This window comes from Tyto alba, unplaced genomic scaffold (genome assembly GCF_018691265.1).
Source record: "Tyto alba isolate M040663 unplaced genomic scaffold, T.alba_DEE_v4.0 Super-Scaffold_6, whole genome shotgun sequence".
Taxonomy (NCBI): Eukaryota; Metazoa; Chordata; class Aves; order Strigiformes; family Tytonidae; genus Tyto; species Tyto alba.
Window position 1 is genome coordinate 31,641,104 of NW_024881327.1, and position 18,650 is coordinate 31,659,753.

At 34.8% G+C, this 18,650-nt stretch overlaps 1 protein-coding gene across 3 annotated transcripts in view; it reads left to right on the forward strand.

Annotated features, from left to right (window-relative positions):
* ARAP2 (ArfGAP with RhoGAP domain, ankyrin repeat and PH domain 2) overlaps window positions 1–18,650 on the forward strand; it is a 138,345-nt gene that overhangs the window by 57,328 nt on the left and 62,367 nt on the right. For all 3 annotated transcript variants that reach the window (XM_042808248.1, XM_042808249.1, XM_042808250.1), the window contains exons 10-18: window positions 804–919; window positions 2,079–2,278; window positions 3,104–3,189; window positions 3,878–4,060; window positions 5,503–5,677; window positions 7,251–7,385; window positions 12,115–12,259; window positions 15,150–15,252; window positions 15,892–16,090. In XM_042808248.1, coding sequence (XP_042664182.1) covers window positions 804–919; window positions 2,079–2,278; window positions 3,104–3,189; window positions 3,878–4,060; window positions 5,503–5,677; window positions 7,251–7,385; window positions 12,115–12,259; window positions 15,150–15,252; window positions 15,892–16,090 — 1,342 coding nt within the window. The remainder of the gene's footprint in view (window positions 1–803; window positions 920–2,078; window positions 2,279–3,103; window positions 3,190–3,877; window positions 4,061–5,502; window positions 5,678–7,250; window positions 7,386–12,114; window positions 12,260–15,149; window positions 15,253–15,891; window positions 16,091–18,650) is intronic.

Consider the following 18,650-nt stretch of genomic DNA (forward strand, 5'->3'; position numbering starts at 1 on the left):
TTTAAGATGATGATACTCATTGTGTTCCAAAGGGATCAGTAATAACATATTTGCCAATCAGTGTTTCCAAAATGCATACATTTGAGAGATCCTCACAAGAGCTCACTGAACATTTTATTTCTCCACTGTGTTAATATAAGATTGATTTTTATTTTAAGTACTTTGTTCCATGCAGGGAAAATAATTTCTCATGGTTTACGGCAAAAATGCTTAGCATTTATAATAATTAAGTTACAGATAACCCTTTGTCTGTTTTAGGTGCTGTACAAGACTTTTTTTCTCAAAGATTTGAAACGTTTAGTTCATGTAATAAATCAGAAACATGAGCAACGAAATGTTTAGGAAAGAATTTTATACATAATATATTTTACTTTGTTAAAATAATCTGTTGAAAAGCAGGTAGAACTGCTGTCTATGAGAAGGATTTAGATGTATAAGCATTATTTAGTCACCAAAGCATGATTTAAGTTAGACACTTCCTTGGTTTTGGATCCATGTTTTAACGCAATCTGTTATTTAACCTTTTTTTTTTTTTTTTTTTTTGTTCCTTTATTAATAGTTACAGTGTGTGTTTTTTCTCATACCAACAATCGAGTAAGGTCATTCTAGCAATTAGAAGTGTAGTGTTTGGACAAAATTTAGTATTAGTTTATTTATTCATTAATGTATTAGAAGGACCTTGCAAGTTGTGGCCAAAATGTATATTACTGACCTTGGATTTTTGAACCATGCTGATTTAATTGTTCTGTACATGTTTTATTCTTGAACGATAAAACCCTGAACTTTTACTGTCTTTTCTTTAGGATTTTAAAACAGGATTTGGTATCACTTTAATCCCTATGAATGTGGCAAATGTAAAACAAGTGGATCGGACTGCAAAGCAATCTTTTGAAATAATTACTCCTTATAAAAGCTTTAGGTGAGAACTTGAATATTTACATTACAAAATATACAAATAACTAATACAGTTAAGAAAGACTTGCTTCATATTACAGTGACTTACCTACTTTGGATGAAAAGGAAATGTTTTCATTAAGAATGCTCAGCATTTTTTTAAAAACTGAAAGATTTTCTTTCTTTTTGTTTAGCTTCATCTGTTACCTCCCTGAGTAGCCATCCTATGCCCACAGATTCATAGTTTTATTTAACCTTATTTGTTCATTCTCTGCAAGGGCAGAATGAAAAAAAACCCCTAACTTTAACAACTTGACACCATCTTAAAGAATAATGAACTGCAGTAATGAAATAGTGCTGCATCCATTTAATATTAAGCATCTTATTCAAAAATAAAAGTCATGCATGTGCCATCCCTTGTAGAAATCCTCCATTGAAATCAGTAGAAAATTTCACTTCAGCTGATGCTGTGACTTGTAATGATTTTTAAGGAAATTAAAGTATATGCTAATAAAAGCGTTTTGTTATGTGTCATAGTGTTTCTTAAATGAAATCTCAGTAATGCACAAGAAGAAGAAATCACTTTGTGCTTCTGGGCTTGATAAATGTTAACAAAGAATTTCCTTTCACTCTCAGTTTACTTGAGTGACAGGCAAATTAGTCTTGATCAGTGATTTGAATCTGTGGCTAGCTGGTAGATAGCTATTTCTTGGACTTTCTATAAGCCATCACCATGTTGGTGTTTGCTCTTTGCTGTTTATATTTTTCAAAAAGATCAATTTAAATGAAAAGCATTTTTTGGCTGTTGTAGTTAGCAAGTCCTCTTTTACTCCTCATCAAGTCTCTGTGTTTCTGTAGGTCATTCTATGCTTTTGTAAAGGTTTGGGCTTTAAGTTTCACATGTTGTAACATAAAAAGATTGAAAATAGTTCAGGAACATAACTTGAACGTTACAAAAGCTATGTAGCTAATGCTAGTGGTGGTTTTGTTGAAAACTGAACACAAAACCAGGGTGTTTTGACTAAAAATATGAAATAATATGTTCTGTCTTAGTATTTATATCTGTGTAGAGGAAGATTTTTTGACTGTGATTTTGGGTGTAGATGTAATAAGAGAGACTACAGACTATGTTTAATTGGGCTTTAAAATAAAGATCAATAACACAGAAAAGTCAATTGTTTCAGCTTTACAGCAGAGTCGGAAAGAGAGAAACAAGACTGGATTGAAGCACTGCAGCAATCGATAGCTGAAACTCTGTCTGATTATGAAGTAGCTGAGAAGATTTGGTTCAATGAATCCAACAGGAGCTGTGCAGACTGTAAAGCTCCCAGTCCTGACTGGGCATCCATCAATCTCTGTGTTGTCATTTGTAAGAAGTGTGCAGGTAGAGTAATTAATGGCAGGCTGTGTGGGCTCTACAAAATGTCATATTTGCATATTTGTGTATGTCCTTGAAATGGCTTTTTTCATTTTTGCAGTGCCATCCTTGTGAAAGTTTTGACAAACAAAAAGTGAACATAACTTTTTTTTTTTTTTTGGTTTTTGGTTTGTGTTTTTTTTGGTTTTTTTTTTTTTTTTTTTTTTTTAATACCAAGGTCATCCTTATTCTACAGTACTTCCATGCATAAATGACAGGTCTGTAAGGTGATTGGTTTCCCTCAGATGAACAGTTTTTCACAATTAGTGGAAATTAAGACACATGAGCACTGTGTGGGAAATGGCTGGCTTTTGCAAGGCTGGATGCCAAAGGATAACAATTTTCCGTGTATAAATTTGGGGTATTAATTTTATTACATCAAGGCATATTTTACTGCCAGTAGGGATAGCTTTTTCAGATACTACTAAAAATCTAGTTCTATCATGTTTTATTTTTAAATATGTGCTTAAGCAGTAGATTCAGGGAAATAGTTTATAACTCCAGGCTTTCTTTCAAAAAATCCCTCCCAACAGTATTCTACATCAGCCAGCCTACTTTGTTTATTCTTTACTATCAAATACAATCCACCTTTTTCTTTTTTTTTTTTTTTTTTTTTTTATAATTTGGGGGGTTTTTATTGTGCTTTTATTTTATATGCAAATGTCAAACCTACCCTTTTATAAAAATAGCAATTAGAATAAAACTGTCTTCATTAAATGTTTTTGTTATATCAGCAGAAGACAATCCCAGTTCAAGTGCTTTATTTAAGTAAAAATTCTCTTGGACTTTCAGGACAGCACAGATCTTTAGGACCGAGAGATTCAAAGGTCCGGAGTCTAAAAATGGATGCCAGCATTTGGAGCAATGAACTTATTGAGGTACATTGTGATATTCTAACTCTTTGTTTCATCTGGAAAACTACTGCATGAATACGAGTTGTTTATTGCTTTACTCTACAAGAATACTGAACGTATAACTGCTAAATAACGCGCTGCTGTTATAGTAAACTTGATGTTTCTGGTAATAACATACCTTTGTGTCATCCAAAATATTAATTTGTTTTGATAACCACCTGTGCAATTTCTCTTAATATTTCTCTAAGCATGTAGTTTTTTTGAGGAAAAAGAAATAAAATGCTTTTGGAGAGCAATCATGATGGGCAATACTCGGGAGGGGAAACAAAAGGAAACTTCTCATTACCAGTTCAGTTGCTTGGGGTGTTAAAAAATGGTGCTGATAGAGAGGGTTGAGTCATAAGTGTTTTCTTTAAAACATATGCTAGTCTTACCTGACCTTCTACTGGTATTTTCTGGTATGTATTTAAATAATGTAACTGGTTAGCCTTGTAAATCTTAGTTGCTCTTGATTGTAAATGATGACTATAGATTTTATTCATTTATAAATGACCATAAGGCAGTGACTGAGAGAGGCCTCCATCTCCTGCAGGCAATTTTCTTTCCTTTAATAACTTTCTTTTTTCAGCTTTTAGCCGCTGAAAACTGTTTAGAGGCTAGCCTCATATCCTCCATGCTATTTTGCTTATTTTTTGTCTTGCACCTCATCCAGCTCTTTATCATCATTGGAAATAAGAGGGCAAACAGTTTTTGGGCAGGAAATCTTCCTCCAGATGAAGAGCTGCATATGGATGCCCCTGCACAAAAAAGGATAGCATTCATTACACAGAAATACAAAGAGGGAAAATTCAGGAAAGCACCTTTTGCCTACAAGACCAAGGAACAGTTGAATAAGGTAATACTAGCATGTGTAAGCCCATACCATACCTTTTGTATTGTACTTTATCAGTGTGCAATTTGGTCATCTTGCTAAAATGGTGAGAAGTAAAGTCAGAATCATGAGTGATATTTGCACAGCTGAGTAAGGTTGTTTTGGAGCCTTTACAGGACTCATTTAATGATTTCTTATTTCTTAGTTTTTGCAGTTTGTTTGTAGAAGGTTATGGTACCTATATGGTGCCTATAATGTGTTCCAGAGCCATTAATGAATCTGGATCTTTACTTTTCTTCAAATACACACTCTAGGGATGCAAATTCCAACTTCACTTCCTTATATTCCTTCTTTACATGTTTTTGTTATCTTTTATGTCTGACATCTAACATTCCAGTACATTAGATGATTCAGTTTTATCAATGGTGAAAATAGCTCATGCATGCTTACATAGTAGCTTGTAGCTAATTGGAAATAAGCCAAAATTAATGATGAAAAATGTGTTCACGCTCTTTCATTTTACACAAATAACACAAATAAATTCTTTAAAGTTATAAAGTAGAAAATTCTAATTATAATTATCAATTTCTGTGTAATTTTTGATGTCCATTTGATGGACTTCTAATATCTGTTGATTTTGGAGTCATGATTGTTTAGGGATTATAAATATAAGAGACTATAAATGCACATATATTACAATGCTAATGCATTCAGTTTCCTGAGTCAAATTGTCTCAAAGGGTATGCAGAGACTGTGGGGAGACAGTAACATCTAAATGTTATTGTGGTTTGGACTGGAGAGATGTCATTTATTCAGTGTAATTGTGTAGCTACTCCTGGGTTTAATGTTTTGGCCAGCATTTTGAAAGGGGGGAAAAAAAAAAAAAATTCTTATGTATAGAGAAATGAAAGGAGACTGATGTTTTAGGATGTGGTGAGATCTTTAAATCTCAAGGGAGAAGATCATGTATCAGGATAGCCTCAAGAATAGTTGTCTTAATGACTGTGACCATAGTTTTGAAGAACTACCTATGAATTTTAGTCTGTTTCATAGTAATAGAGTTTAAGGAACAAATCTAGTTTCTTTGTTTGAACTTTTAAGGTCTGAAATAATATTTTTTTTCTTTAGTATTTTGGTGTGTGAAGGAGAATGAAGAGGAGTTTTTCATGTAAATAAACAATCTTCCCCTCCAGTTGTGTTCATGTTATCCTTCCCAAGTAAAACTTGTGGGAGCAACATCTTGCAGGGTTTGGGTTGATGATGGTTTGGGTTTTCTTTTGTTGTTGTTGCCCTTTTTTAGGTTCAGACCATAGTTCGTGTTTCCTGCTACTTCTCAGTGTTTATGGTCTTTGAAAATTCAGGGGTACCATATTGGAGGTGAAAGGATTTGCATCTAAATTACATGTACTTTTTACCAATAACTTTCTAATTTAAACAGACTTCTTATTTTCCTTCTCCATGATAAGGCCCTGTGTGCTGCCGTAGTTAAACAAGATGTGCTAGAAACTCTGATGTTGCTGTTTAGTGGGGCTGATGCTATGTGTGCCACTGGAGACCCTGTTTACAGTACTCCATACTTATTAGCCAAGAAAGCTGGACAAAGACTGCAGATGGAATTCCTGTACCATAATAAGTTCTCAGGTAGGATACATTCTCTTTGTTTTGATCTTCTGATTTTATATTGAACAAAAGGGAAGGAAGGAGGAATTCAGAAGAAGAATTGGCATTGAGTTGAACAGCAGTGGTATAGCAGAGGAGGAGTTGTGATGGTGTTAACTATATTTCATCAGACAGTGTATGCAATTATGTACAAGTTACTTTAATTTTGCTCAGCCATCAAGATTAGGACTTAAAAAAATAACAAAAAGACAGTGATAAACCATAGACCTCATACCCTTCTTTAGAACACAGAAGGAAGATATCATCCGCTCTGCCAATATTATCAGGCTTTTACCAGAAAAAATGGGTATATAACTATTATTGGATACATATTATCATGTATCTAAAGTATTCATCTGAGGCTTTGTTTTTTCTTAAAAATTATTTGAATTAATATCTACCCCTACTGCACACAAACCTACCTGATTTTTCACAAACTCTCCTCCCAAAATAAAATTCATGTCTTGAACCTGTAATATGATCTATCCCAGTAAACTACTTTTTTTCAGATCACAAATTCTGTTACAGCATGTGATAAACTTTGGCCTTGAAAATCAACAGTTCTGGCTGCAGTCTGTGACTGTTATGAGGCTCCTGAAAACAGAAAGCCATTCTTAAACATAAATAAATAAATGAATAGTAGAGTATTAAAGTGTTTGAGTGTATCTTTTAAAAGGGCTGCACAGTATCTAAGCAGTCTGGGAATGCAAGTTCATATGCAGATTTGCTCTGGAAAAAATTAGCTATGCTATACTGCAGCCAGCATTGTGGACATAATATTGGACCAACTTTCCATTGTCTTATGCCACTCTGCAGAGTAACACTGCATAGTTTGAACAACGGAAGTTTTAGTGGGAAATGTAGGAATGATTTAGGGCTACTTAGAGCAAGCACGGTGCCTTAAGTTCTCCCTGAGCATTGCTCTGTCACAAGTGCCAGGCACTGAATTGTAGGATGTTGAGCTCAGTCACTGTGCAAACATGCAGCAAGCATTGCTAACTATGCTCTCAAGTAGTCCTAAGGCTACTTAGAGAGAGAGGTTTGCTTGTTTCAGCTCTGTCTTTTCTACTTTTAGCCTCCCAGCCAAGGCAGCATCACCATGTGCTGGTGCTAGTGTTTGTTCTTCTCTTCAGAGAAGGGTAGGTCATTTCAGGTTGACAGTGATTCTTTGAATCATTGTCTGTCTGCTGCCAGAGTTAGTAGTAAACTTCCAGATAAGCCCTCAAGAGAAACAATCCCCTTCTGTTGAAGTATGTTACATAAGAGATGAAAATAAAAGCTTAGTATACCAGAAAAAAGTATTTTAGTTTACATTGGCAAGTAGTGGTAGACAATGGTAATGTTGTAACAAATATGAACCAATGTTTTTCATATTAGTTAAGAATTTTAACTTTAATTATAAAAATGTATCATTAAGATGTATCTGTGTTGTAGTAAAGATATTACAGAGCAACTATGTATCTACAGATACTCAGTTAGAAGGACCTGTGGAGAAATAGTTATAACTGATACAACTGAAGTTCTGTATGTTACTTAATCCTTTGTCATTTGATAGATTTCCCAAACTCTGATACTTGTTTTAAAAGTGGCTTCTCTGAAGATTCTTCACATTCCACCTTTCTTTGTGAATTCTTATACAAAGTTTCTTCTAACACTGCTAAGCTTCTTACGGAGAAGAAATTAAAAGAAGGTATTTCGATTTTACTTTATGTATTTTAATAATACATGAACATGTATAGTTTGGATGAATTTGGTTCTTTTTAACTTCTTACATTACTTTCTAAAAGATAGAATGTCTGATATGACATGCCGCCTTTTGATTTGGTTAACCTCTTTCGGGTAAAATATTGATTGTCTTGATTGCTTTATTCAGTGGTTGACAAAGGAAGAAAACTGAACTACTGAAAAATTATTCAGTTATCAACAGTTACTGATAAATAAAAACCACTTAGAAACACTTCACTTTATTTATATTTTAGATGCATGTTACTAATTGCCAAAAAGTAGTTTCCATCTAAAACGGTGACATTCCAGAAATTATTTAAAAGTGTCAATGACTTTTTAGTAAGAGTTCACATGGCTAACATCTAGGATATTTCTCAGACTCAGAGATTTTAAAAGTATTCCAAGTAGAAATGAGTACTTCCAACAACTTTACATCAAATTGAGCATTGTGGAGTGTAAATATGTGTACATCACAGTAGAAATACGTGGTCTTCTGTGTATATCAGTCTTCTGTGATTTTTTTTGTGAGAGATGTTATCAGATAATTTTCTTAGATTTTTTTTCCCCTTTTTTCTCCCCACTTGTGTTCCTATATTTTTCTTCCATCTAAATGAATAAATGATGTGGATTTTTGAAACCTGAACTGATTTATGGTTGAGTTTATTGCTCCTAAAATCTTGACATGGCATCCTGTGTCAAAAATATACGTATTTTTGAATTATTATGTCCATATTCTTGTGGTGTATGCCTTTAAGATCCTTAGTGGAGATAAAGCGTGTTAAAGCACATAGCTCTTATTTAAATACGCTTTTGAAGAATCTATATGTTAGTGTGGGTCCGGATTCTTGAAAGCATTGGGTGATTAACAGAACTAATGCCTGATCACAGACATTCCTCAGCAACCTTGGATTTGTTAACAAGGACATCTTTGTGACAGAAAGAGATGAATAACTGTACACCTCACTACTACTTGCTCTAAGTGCAGACCTTGTCTTCTGCATTGTGGGAATCTATATTAATAAAAAAACTTTAAAAAAAAAAAAAGACCTCACTAAGAGAAGTAGAGAGTGGATACAAGGCAATTCTGCTGGTCTCTTCTAACACAGTGGTATGTTAGAAATGCAGTATAAATTTGTAAATACCTGTATAGATTGAAGATTTAGCTATAAATGCTCAGAGATTGTCTTCTGGAGTACTTTTGGGGGAGATGCAGTGGGAGTGAACATCACTAGTAGGATGGCTTAACAATATTTATGAAGAAAGCCGTCAGACAAGAAACAACTGAATTTTGACTGTCTTCCATCATAAGTTTTTAGCTGACAGAAAGGAAGCTGCTTTAAAAGCTTGTAGATTATTGCGTAGGCTTGCACTTACTACTTGGAGGAATATAGAGTAAACAGAAAGGAACCAGATTTCTCTCAGCTCAGGTTTTGGCCTCTGAAATTGTGATAGTGTCTTGTAAATGGTAGATGTTCTGCTGTTCGGTTTTTGGGGAATTTTTTTAGGGGGTGTTTGTTTTTGCATTAAAGTTGAATTACCCATTTGTTTGTCAGGGCTGATGTTTCTGGGATGTGTGCTTTACAGATACATAGGAAGACAGGTTTCCCTGACCATTTGCAGTTCAAGAAGACAAATGACAAACAGGAAAAGGGAGGAATATGTAATATAACATTGTTTGAACAACAACAAAACAAAAAAAACCCTGCAATTTTGAAATAGAAACTACTCTTGCCTGTGGGGTCTAATGTATCTCAGCTACGTGTAAGAAGTATTATGACAAAAGGGTTTTTTTCTATTTAAAACATAAATCATGTTATCTTTTTTCCCCTTATGTATTGATTTTTTTTTCTCTACATCAAGAACTGTTTCTACCTTTATAAAGTCTCATTTACATGAAGTAATATGGTATATGCACATTGCAGATTGTTGGGAATAGGTAGTAATATTTTTTTATTCCTTCTCACTGTCTTTAGAAAATAATTTGATGATTAGAGTACTAATGTGTGGGAGATAGAGTTTCAGTTCCCTCCTCTGCCTGTAAGGATTCAAGTAAGAAGGTCACATTACTGAAAAAAGTGACCTAGCTGTTTAGTTCTAGAGAAAGGAAATAAACTGTTCTGTTGAAGCAGTTCTGACTTGCTGCTAACTGAGTTTTCACTGGGCCATAGAGGGAGCACCATTCTCTCACTGGGGATTATAGCACTTGTCTAAATTTTGGGCCCTGTCCCAAAGTACATTGAGCTTTTCATCTATTGATTTTATAATTTTATTTAATGCTGTTTGTGGAAAGGGCTGCAAGCCAGAATCCTTTTAGCCTGTCTAACCATTAAGCTAGAATTAAGCTCTTCCTCAGTGTTACGAATTTCTGAGGCAGTTGTCAGCCTTACCTTTAGTGCCAAAGGCTGAAAATTTAAGCACTGTGTTTGTTGTCGTAGAAAACTTTTATTCCTTTGTGGGCTAAGCCCCTAACGATAAAAGGACAGTCGAGAAATGATTCAGTGCTGTGAATTGGACCCAGGTTTTATAACAAACAGGTGGGACACCTGAAAATACAGTCCAGTTTTTCATTATTTGAGTTTCAGATAGTGCAGGAGAGAGTAAGCCAACTTTGTGTGTACTTCTCATTATAGCAGCATCAGTGATTTCAGCAGGGGTGCATAACTTTTGAAGGAAGTTATTAATTAACAGCTGTTGATGATCAGCAGGAAGAGAGCTCAAACACTGGTGATATTCTGATGTAGTAGATCAAAAATTAAAGGTTAGGGGTTTAGTGGCCCAGGTTTGACTTTTTTGCTTCTGTTTTTAGTGTAAAAGGTTTTATGGAGCCCTGTTAAAAGCCTTGACATTACAAGATTTTCCTTGAGAGTTGTAACAGTTTACTGAAGTAGTGAACTACTTTGTGGAAGAGGCTTTGGGGGGTGGGAGGAGGGAGAGCTGGGGGGTCAAAAAGTTCTAAACGGTCAAAACCTCCGAATTTGGTGCTCAAATCCTGTAAACCTATACATTTTCAAACCCTTTATCTTATGTTTATTTTAGTATTTAAAATGTGTATTTAGACAGAATATAGCTAGAACTAGGTAGCAAGTAATAATATAAATAAGTACTAATAAAATAGTACAGATATATTTATAAAATGTATAAATCATAAAACAAATAACAGAAAAACTAATTGGATGAAATATGAGATAATGTACTAAATAAGTATTGACTAACTACAACTGCAGTTTGGGGTTTTTGTTTGATTTTTGTGTTTTTTGTTCCAGAGCTGTTTTACCAAATTCTCACAAATACTTTACTAGAATATTTGCAGCTTTATAGGAATTTTAAGAACTAGATATAAGCTAGAATGAATGCATGAATATTTTGAGTAGCAAATAGTGATAAATATACTATGTCATGTGATGCATTCATATTGTAGGTTCATAAGAGTGAGCAGACATTTGGCCTTAGGTATGCCAAATAACACTTTTAAGTTGCTCTGCAGAATTTTTTCCTCCACCATGTATATATATATATATTTTTTTTTTTTTTTAAGTATAGATGACAATTACTAGATACTTCAATATATCTAATTGAAAGTTATTTGAAGATAGAATTCCTGACTAGGTAATTTTTCTATGCTCAGCAACTGTAAGTTGTTACATGCTGAAAGCAGCCTAATAATGCTAGCATTCTGTAAACTACAGTGTTACTAAATGAATTTACCCTTGCCAGGTACATGTGTGAATAGCAAGAAGGGAACTCTCCAATTCATTCTAACATGAACATGCCATCCTGAAATGTCTATAGCTACTGCCTGTCTCCTATGTTTCCACTTATCTCCCCCAATATACAGGAATAAATTCTGTACAATTTAATTACTATCTGACACTTGGGCCTGCAGTAGGAGAGAACTGAGCTCAAGCACTGATGTTCTATTAGTTTTTCTGTTCTTCAGTTTGCCACCCTGTGCTATTTTGGTTGCATTTATTTTTTTTAAATTAATCATGTTAAATATCACAACTTCTGATGGTGTTTTTCTTGTGTTTTCTAGTAATGTGCAATGGATACAAGTTCTAGCATACATCACATTGCGTTTTCTAGACTATTTGAAAGCTTTAAATTGTTTTTCTTGATCTTATCACAGTGAGTAGATACCCAAGCATTACCAAATAATGGAAGGCAGATTGACTTGGTTTTGGCCTCTAGTTCCAGTAACATAAAAGAAAGAGTAGCCTTTTTTGGCTACTGCATACTCATTCACTCACTCATTTTGCTGTAAGCTCTTGTCAGAATATACTGTTCTTGTAGCTTTCAGCCTTTCTAACTTTACAGCATGTTTCCTCTTTACTTCCTTAACTCTCTTCTGCTAAACATGTAACATGGTATTGTGTACTAGATCTTCCCCCATCAATTCCCACAACAAGTAAAGTAAAAGCCCTATGGAATGGTAAAGTTAACTTATGAAATGGTTTAATATATTTATGTTATATTTGAAATATTCTTTTCTTAAATTACAATGTGCTAGAGTTTCTGTAGGTTATGTAATATCAACACATTGGTTTCCTGGCCCACTGAAGTCAATGAGATTGAGATTTCATCATAAATGTATTACTGTTACAACACAGCTATATATCCTGTGAGACAACTTCTGTTGGAAGTTGTAAGTTTTATTATTATGCCAACTGACTTCGCTATTATTTCTTTAATCACAGATTGCAACAAAAGATGGTGCACTTTGGAAAGTGGCTTTCTGAGCTACTATGAAAATGATAAAACTACCACTCCCAATGGTATGATTGACATCAGTGAAGTTATCTGTCTTGTAATGCACAAGTCAGACTTCTTTTTAAATAGAGGGTAGGTTCCCAAATCAATATTTCAATAAACAAACTCAGGTATTTCAGTGATTTTATTCTGGGATTTTAGAGCTGTTAATTTGTTTCTGAATTTTGAACATGCAATTTAGAAAAAAGCTGAATTGTTTTATGTTGACTTAGAGAAATAAATGCTAAGTGGTATTTCGGGATATTTTTTTTTTTTTATTTGATATAATTAAAATGTTAGGGTAATTAAAGGGGCAGCATAAATTAGATACATCTGTTTCCTATTAAAACTGTAATGCATATTCTCAGTGCTTAAAAGGTTACATGATGATAAATTGAACAATTAATACTAATTTTTCTTTCTGGGATTGACCTCTGCCTCAAGCCAAAACACTTGCTTTGTTTCTTCCTGGTATTAATGCAGCAGATTTAGAGTTCTCAACAATACTTTTGGTTTTGGTCACAGGTCTATCAGTCTTTGAAACCCATTCTTTATCCTGCAGCTGAGGACATTGTGTTGAACACTGTGTTAGTTTGAAGATACCAACATTTTTTGAGGGTCTTGTTTTTGTTTTATAGCTCTTTCACATCCCATTTGTACATTAAAAAACAGAACATGGAGATTTACCGAAATATGAGTCATGTCCCAGTGATAGTTGATTTCTTTAGGGCAACATTTTTGTTTAAACTATACTTTGGTTTTGTGTAACAAACTCTGTTACATTTCCTTTTAAATTTCTTTATGTGTATGTGTATGTAAAATACCAAGATCTTGCTACCAGTATAATACTGTAATGCATGTAGTTACAAAGCAAAAGTGTCTGCAAAGAAAACAGTCTGTTCAGTACGCTTCTGGAAAAGATAACAGGAAGAAAGAACTTCAGCTACTACAGAGAAAAAAAGGTGTTCAGAGGGGAAAAATCCTGAAACATGGTGATATCTCAACATACTATAAAATACAGTAGAAATGGGCTTCACTGTTTTGCAGTAGCATAGCTTTGTGATATCCAGAAAAAAAGAAAAATATCACTTTCTTCTTCTGTTGTCAAATCTAACCTGTTGCTTGCTACATATCCAAATGGTTTCACTTCAGGATAATACCTAAATTAAAAACATGTTGGCTGAATACTACCCAATTCTCATAAAAATTAGAAACTTCCTTAAATTTGGTATTTCATGTAGTGAAACAATCAGTCCTTAAAATGTCTATTTTATTAGTCATAATTAAGTATTTACATATAGTTTTCAAGGTGTTTATTGAAAATGAGAGAACTTACTCATGTTCAGTTCTCCAGATTTTGACAAATCTCCAGCATTGAAAGGAAAAAGTTATTCGGATTTTATGGAGAGAGGTCACAGATGAAATCCTACTATAAATTGATGAAACATAATTTATAAGTTAAAGACTGACCCTAAGTCCAACAAGATACTTTTCAAATTCCATACCAATTTCAACTGGTTTGCATTTTCTTCTTTTACTATCATTATTTGCCAGTTAAAAATGGAAAACAGAGTTCATCTGTTTAAATAATGGTATACTTTTAAAAAGAAAAAAAACAAGAAACATGCTGCCTCTCCTCCCCTCCCTCCCCCCAACTTTTAAGAACTTCTTGAGCTACAGCAACTTCAAAGGATAGTCATAAACATGACAGAACAAAACTCTTTGGAGTGATGGTGTTGTGGTTTGAGCCTGGTCAGCAGCCAACTACCGTGCAGCCTCTCACCCATCCTCCCCCGCAACCTGGGAATGGGGGAGGGAATTGGAGGGGCAAAGAGAGACTCTCAGGTTGAGATAGAAACAGTTTAATAATGGTAATAAAATGAGAACAATGTCAGCAATAGAAAATGTAAGTGGGCAATGCACAATGCAGTTGCTCACCACCCGCTGACCAATACCCAGCCTGTTCCCAGCTGGCGATCCTGAAATACCAAGATCTCACAATCACAATTCTGGAAGTGAGAGAGAGCCCTTTCCTGATCACCCCTCCTCTATATAGTGAACATGATGTTACATGATATGGAATATTTCATTGGCCAATTCAGGTCTGGTGCTCTGGCTGTGTTCCCTCCCTGCTTCTTGTGCACGGGCAGGAGATAGGGAGTTGGAGAGTCTGTGAAATCTCAGTAGCAGCTGAAAACATCAGTGTGCTATCAGCATTCTTCTCATACCAAACCCTATACTAAATCTAAAACACAGCACTATTCTAGTGACCAAAAATAAACATTAACTCTATTCCAGCCCAAACGAGGATACAGAGTGTCACTGACCGCGCATTTTACCCTAGGAGGTTCAGGCTAGATGACAGGAAAAGCCTCTTCATTAGAAGGATGGTGGAGAACAGGAACAGCTTGCTGAGAGAAATAGTAGTCTCCATCCTCAAAGGTTTTTAAGGCTTTTCATTGCTGTTCTGATCTATGGTTAGTGGTAATCCTGCTTTGAGTAGGAGATTAGACCAAGTGGCATCTAAAAGTCCCTTTGAACCAAGATTTCTATGATTCTGTAGTAACTTGTTTGCAACTTCCCATTCACTGAGTTGGTCTCCTTATATTAAACCTAAACAAAATGTTTTGAATACGTCACAAAAATATACTTACTGAAATCACATGAACATGCAAAAGCAAAAAATTCCCTGTGAATTTTAATGACTATATGTAAACCTTTTTATTAATTTCAGAATTACTGAAAAAAAATATATATAGTCGCTTCTAACCATGTATTATTGACTGAAAAGCACTTTGATCATGTTGTGTTATAAAATACTCTGTTATTAGCTGAGTTGTAATTGTAAGATTGGAGGAGAAATGCAGATGTATTCCATTCCATAGATAGGAAATAATGAAAAAATAGAGAGAGAATTGAGACTCTTGTGTGTCTACTGTTATAAGGAATAAATACAGCTGCCTTTCTCCATTGCTTGCTTTAGGGACATCTTCACTTTTGAAATCTACTTAATGTCAGAACGTGTTTTTCTGTTTGGAGCTGAAACTGCATATTCACAGAGAAAGTGGACTTGGGCAATAGCTAAGGTAATATTGATAATTATCTTTTCTAGTTAGGCCAGAAGCCTTTATGTAAATAATAAAGTGTCACTGTTAGTTTAAATTCCTCTGAGAAGCCATTCTTGATGAATACTGATCTAGCTTGTGCGTAAAGTTTTCTTGTGCAGCAGGAAGAAATAACTTCTGTGATTCAATGTTTGAGGTAAGACAAAAAAATAAAATAAAATAAAAAAGATATTGAAGCAACATTTTAATGCAGACCTTAAGAATATGTTAAAGGTGTTCTAGTATAAAGACATATACTATATGAATTTATTTCAGCTGTTTATGGTTCTAATTCTATTACTTGCTGAAACAGAATTCATAAAGCAGTACCGTATTTTATACATTACCAAATGCTAATAGTCACATTATTAATTAAATCAATTATAGTTTAAAAAGCAAAAATGTTTGAATTGTGGAGTATGAATGGAAAAAAATATGTTATACTTGGGTTTACAACTTAAATTTAGTATATATATGGGCTTATGATTGATAAATCTGAAAGTCTTATTTTTTTACTGTGGTTTCCATCCTTAAATCTTATAGATTTGCAATATCTTGATTTTTTTTTTAGGGGAAGAGGGTTTTTTTCCTTCATCTGACTCACCCCATTTTCTTTGGTAGCATTTTGTTCCCCCTGTGGCTGAATGCTTGTTAGAGAGAGACTGTGACCTGGTTGGACGGCTGTACTACAAAGATTGCCATAACCTGGATCAGTGGAGAAAAGGCTGGTTTGCTATAGAGAAGTCGAGCCTTTATTTTTGTCTTGAAATGGAGAATGCGGAAGAAGATTCCATATATCTAAGGAGGTTGCAAGAACTAAGTAAGAATTTTCCTTAACATCTAGAATTCAGGAAATACTCTACAGAATTAATTCACTGTTAAGGACATTTCTATTACATTTTAAAGTCATAAACATTAGGGAGCTCTGTAAATATTCCTTTGCATGAGCCAGATGCTCTTCCAGCTGTCATCTAAATATGGAGTTGGTACAGTTATGCCTTGGATTTTTTTCTCTTCTTAGTGGCACACACTGGAGAGGTTTTTCACAACTTCATAATGAATGAAGACAATTTTTTTTCCAGTTGCAGCAGTATCTTTCTTACAAGAGTATGGAATTGAATAATAATATATAACCTTTTGGGATCATTGTCTCATATTTTTGACAGGGCAGAAATACTCACTGCAGAACATGCTCTTGAGATGATTGACAGGTCTAGTTTTAAAATACTGAAATGTACTGGAAAAATTATAATTCTCTTTGAAAACTATTTCACAGACTAACAGACTTTTCTTTTTTTTCTGATACTATAAATATTCTTTGCTCAATTTCATGACGTGGAAAGATAAGATTATTTATACAAATGGTCTTCTATGACCAATTGTATATCATTGTCTGCAATTATTCTCTGAGTACTCTTTAAGGATATCTGCCCTACTTGTTTTTATATTGAAGAAGGCAGTATGTTATGTAGGAAAGTAAAAATAGTTTGAGATTTTATATTAAAGTAACATAGAGAAGATAATTTAGCTCTTTATTGACGATTCTCTTTGTAACTGCTGTCAGATTGTAGACTGTTTTGCAGGAACTTGCCTAAATGCCATTGGGCTTTCTACTGTTTATTTACTGCCACCTTACATTTGCTGTGAATAACACTGTGAAGGTGATTTTTAATCAGGAATGTTTTTATGTCTCTAGATATCTTTTAACCTGTGAATACTTTTTAATCTTAATTCAGAATTAAAAGGTTAGGCAATGAACTGTTTCTGATATTAGTTTTGGTAATGCAACTGTAATTGCTCCTACCCTAATCATATGAGCATCCAAAATCTGTGTATATCTGAAATTGGCATGGTTTAATCAGGGAGGCAGCTAAACACCACATAGCCACTCGCTCACTCCCACCACCCCCTTGTAGGATGGGGGAGAGAATTGGGGAAAAAAAGTAAAACTTAAGAATTGAGGTAAAGACAGTTTAATAGGACAGAAAAAATAAGTGAAAATAATAATAATAATAATAAAAAAAATAGAATATACAAATCAAGTGATGCACAAAGTAATTGCTTATCACCAGCCAACTGATGCCCAGCCAGTTCCCGAGCAGCATCCCCCCAGTAAGTTTCCCCCTAGTTTATATACTGAGCATGACATCATATGGTATAGAACATCCCTTTGGCCACTTGGGGTCAGCTGTCCTGGCTGTGTTACCTCACAGCTTCTTGTGTTCCCATCCTACTTGCTGGTAGGGTGGTGTGAGAAGCTGATAAGTCCTTAACTTAGTGTAAACACTGCTTAACAACAACTAAAACATCATTGTGTTATCAACATTATTCTCATCCTAAATCCAAAACACAGTACTATAACAGATACTAGGAAGAAAATTACCTCTATGCCAGTTGAAACCAGGACAATATCCACCCTTTATTCTATCCCATTTGTGTCACGCCCAGGTACCACACTTTCCAATATATCCTTTCCTGTCTTTTGATATATATACACAGATATCATTCCCTTAGTCTGGGCCATCCCTCTAAAATGTCCATTGAGTTCATTTAGTCCATGAGTTTGAGCTCCATCTGTCATAGTAGTCCTTCAGGGCAGGAGAGATTGTGTGCAGTGTTGGATTGTTGCATGCTGAAGCCAGTTCTGGTTCCATTACCACTATGCTTGTCCAGTTCAGTCATTGCTGCACTTTGCCCAATCACATCAAAATTAATTCTTCGTTAACCTGAGTAATTTTTACTATAATACTGTTGAGATGGCATTTAACGACCATAATAGTGATGACATACAGTATTATATAGTAATTAACATACAATTCCAATCATTGACTGTTCTCCCACAGAATCAAATCCCCTTGAGGTACACATTGAACTTCCCAGTCCTTCTGCATCACCACAAAGTGCACCCAGGTTCTTGAGCCAAAGCAATTCCACAAATGGGTTTGCCTTTGCCCGAGGCAGGATTAACCCAGACTATCTTCCGCAGAATATTTTTTATGTGTATAACAGGGACTTTATCCCATTCTATGGTATGCAAAAGTTTTCATTGGGCAGGGCCAGCTTGATTGTCAGATTCCATAGTGTTGACTAACCAGGTGGCTTTTGCTAAATGTGTATCCCAGCGTCTGAAGGGCCAACCTCCCCCATTGCTCTCAGTGTGGTCTTCAACAGCCTGTTGTAACATCTGATTTTCCCAGAGGATGGTGCATGATACGGGATGTGATATACCCATTCAATGCCATGCTCTTTGGCCCAGGTGTCTGTGAGGTTGTTTCGGAAATGAGTCCCGTTGCCTGACTTAATTCTTTCTGGGGTGCCATGTCACCACAAGACTTGTCTTTCAAGGCTCAGGATAGTATTCTGGGCAGTGGCACAGGGCA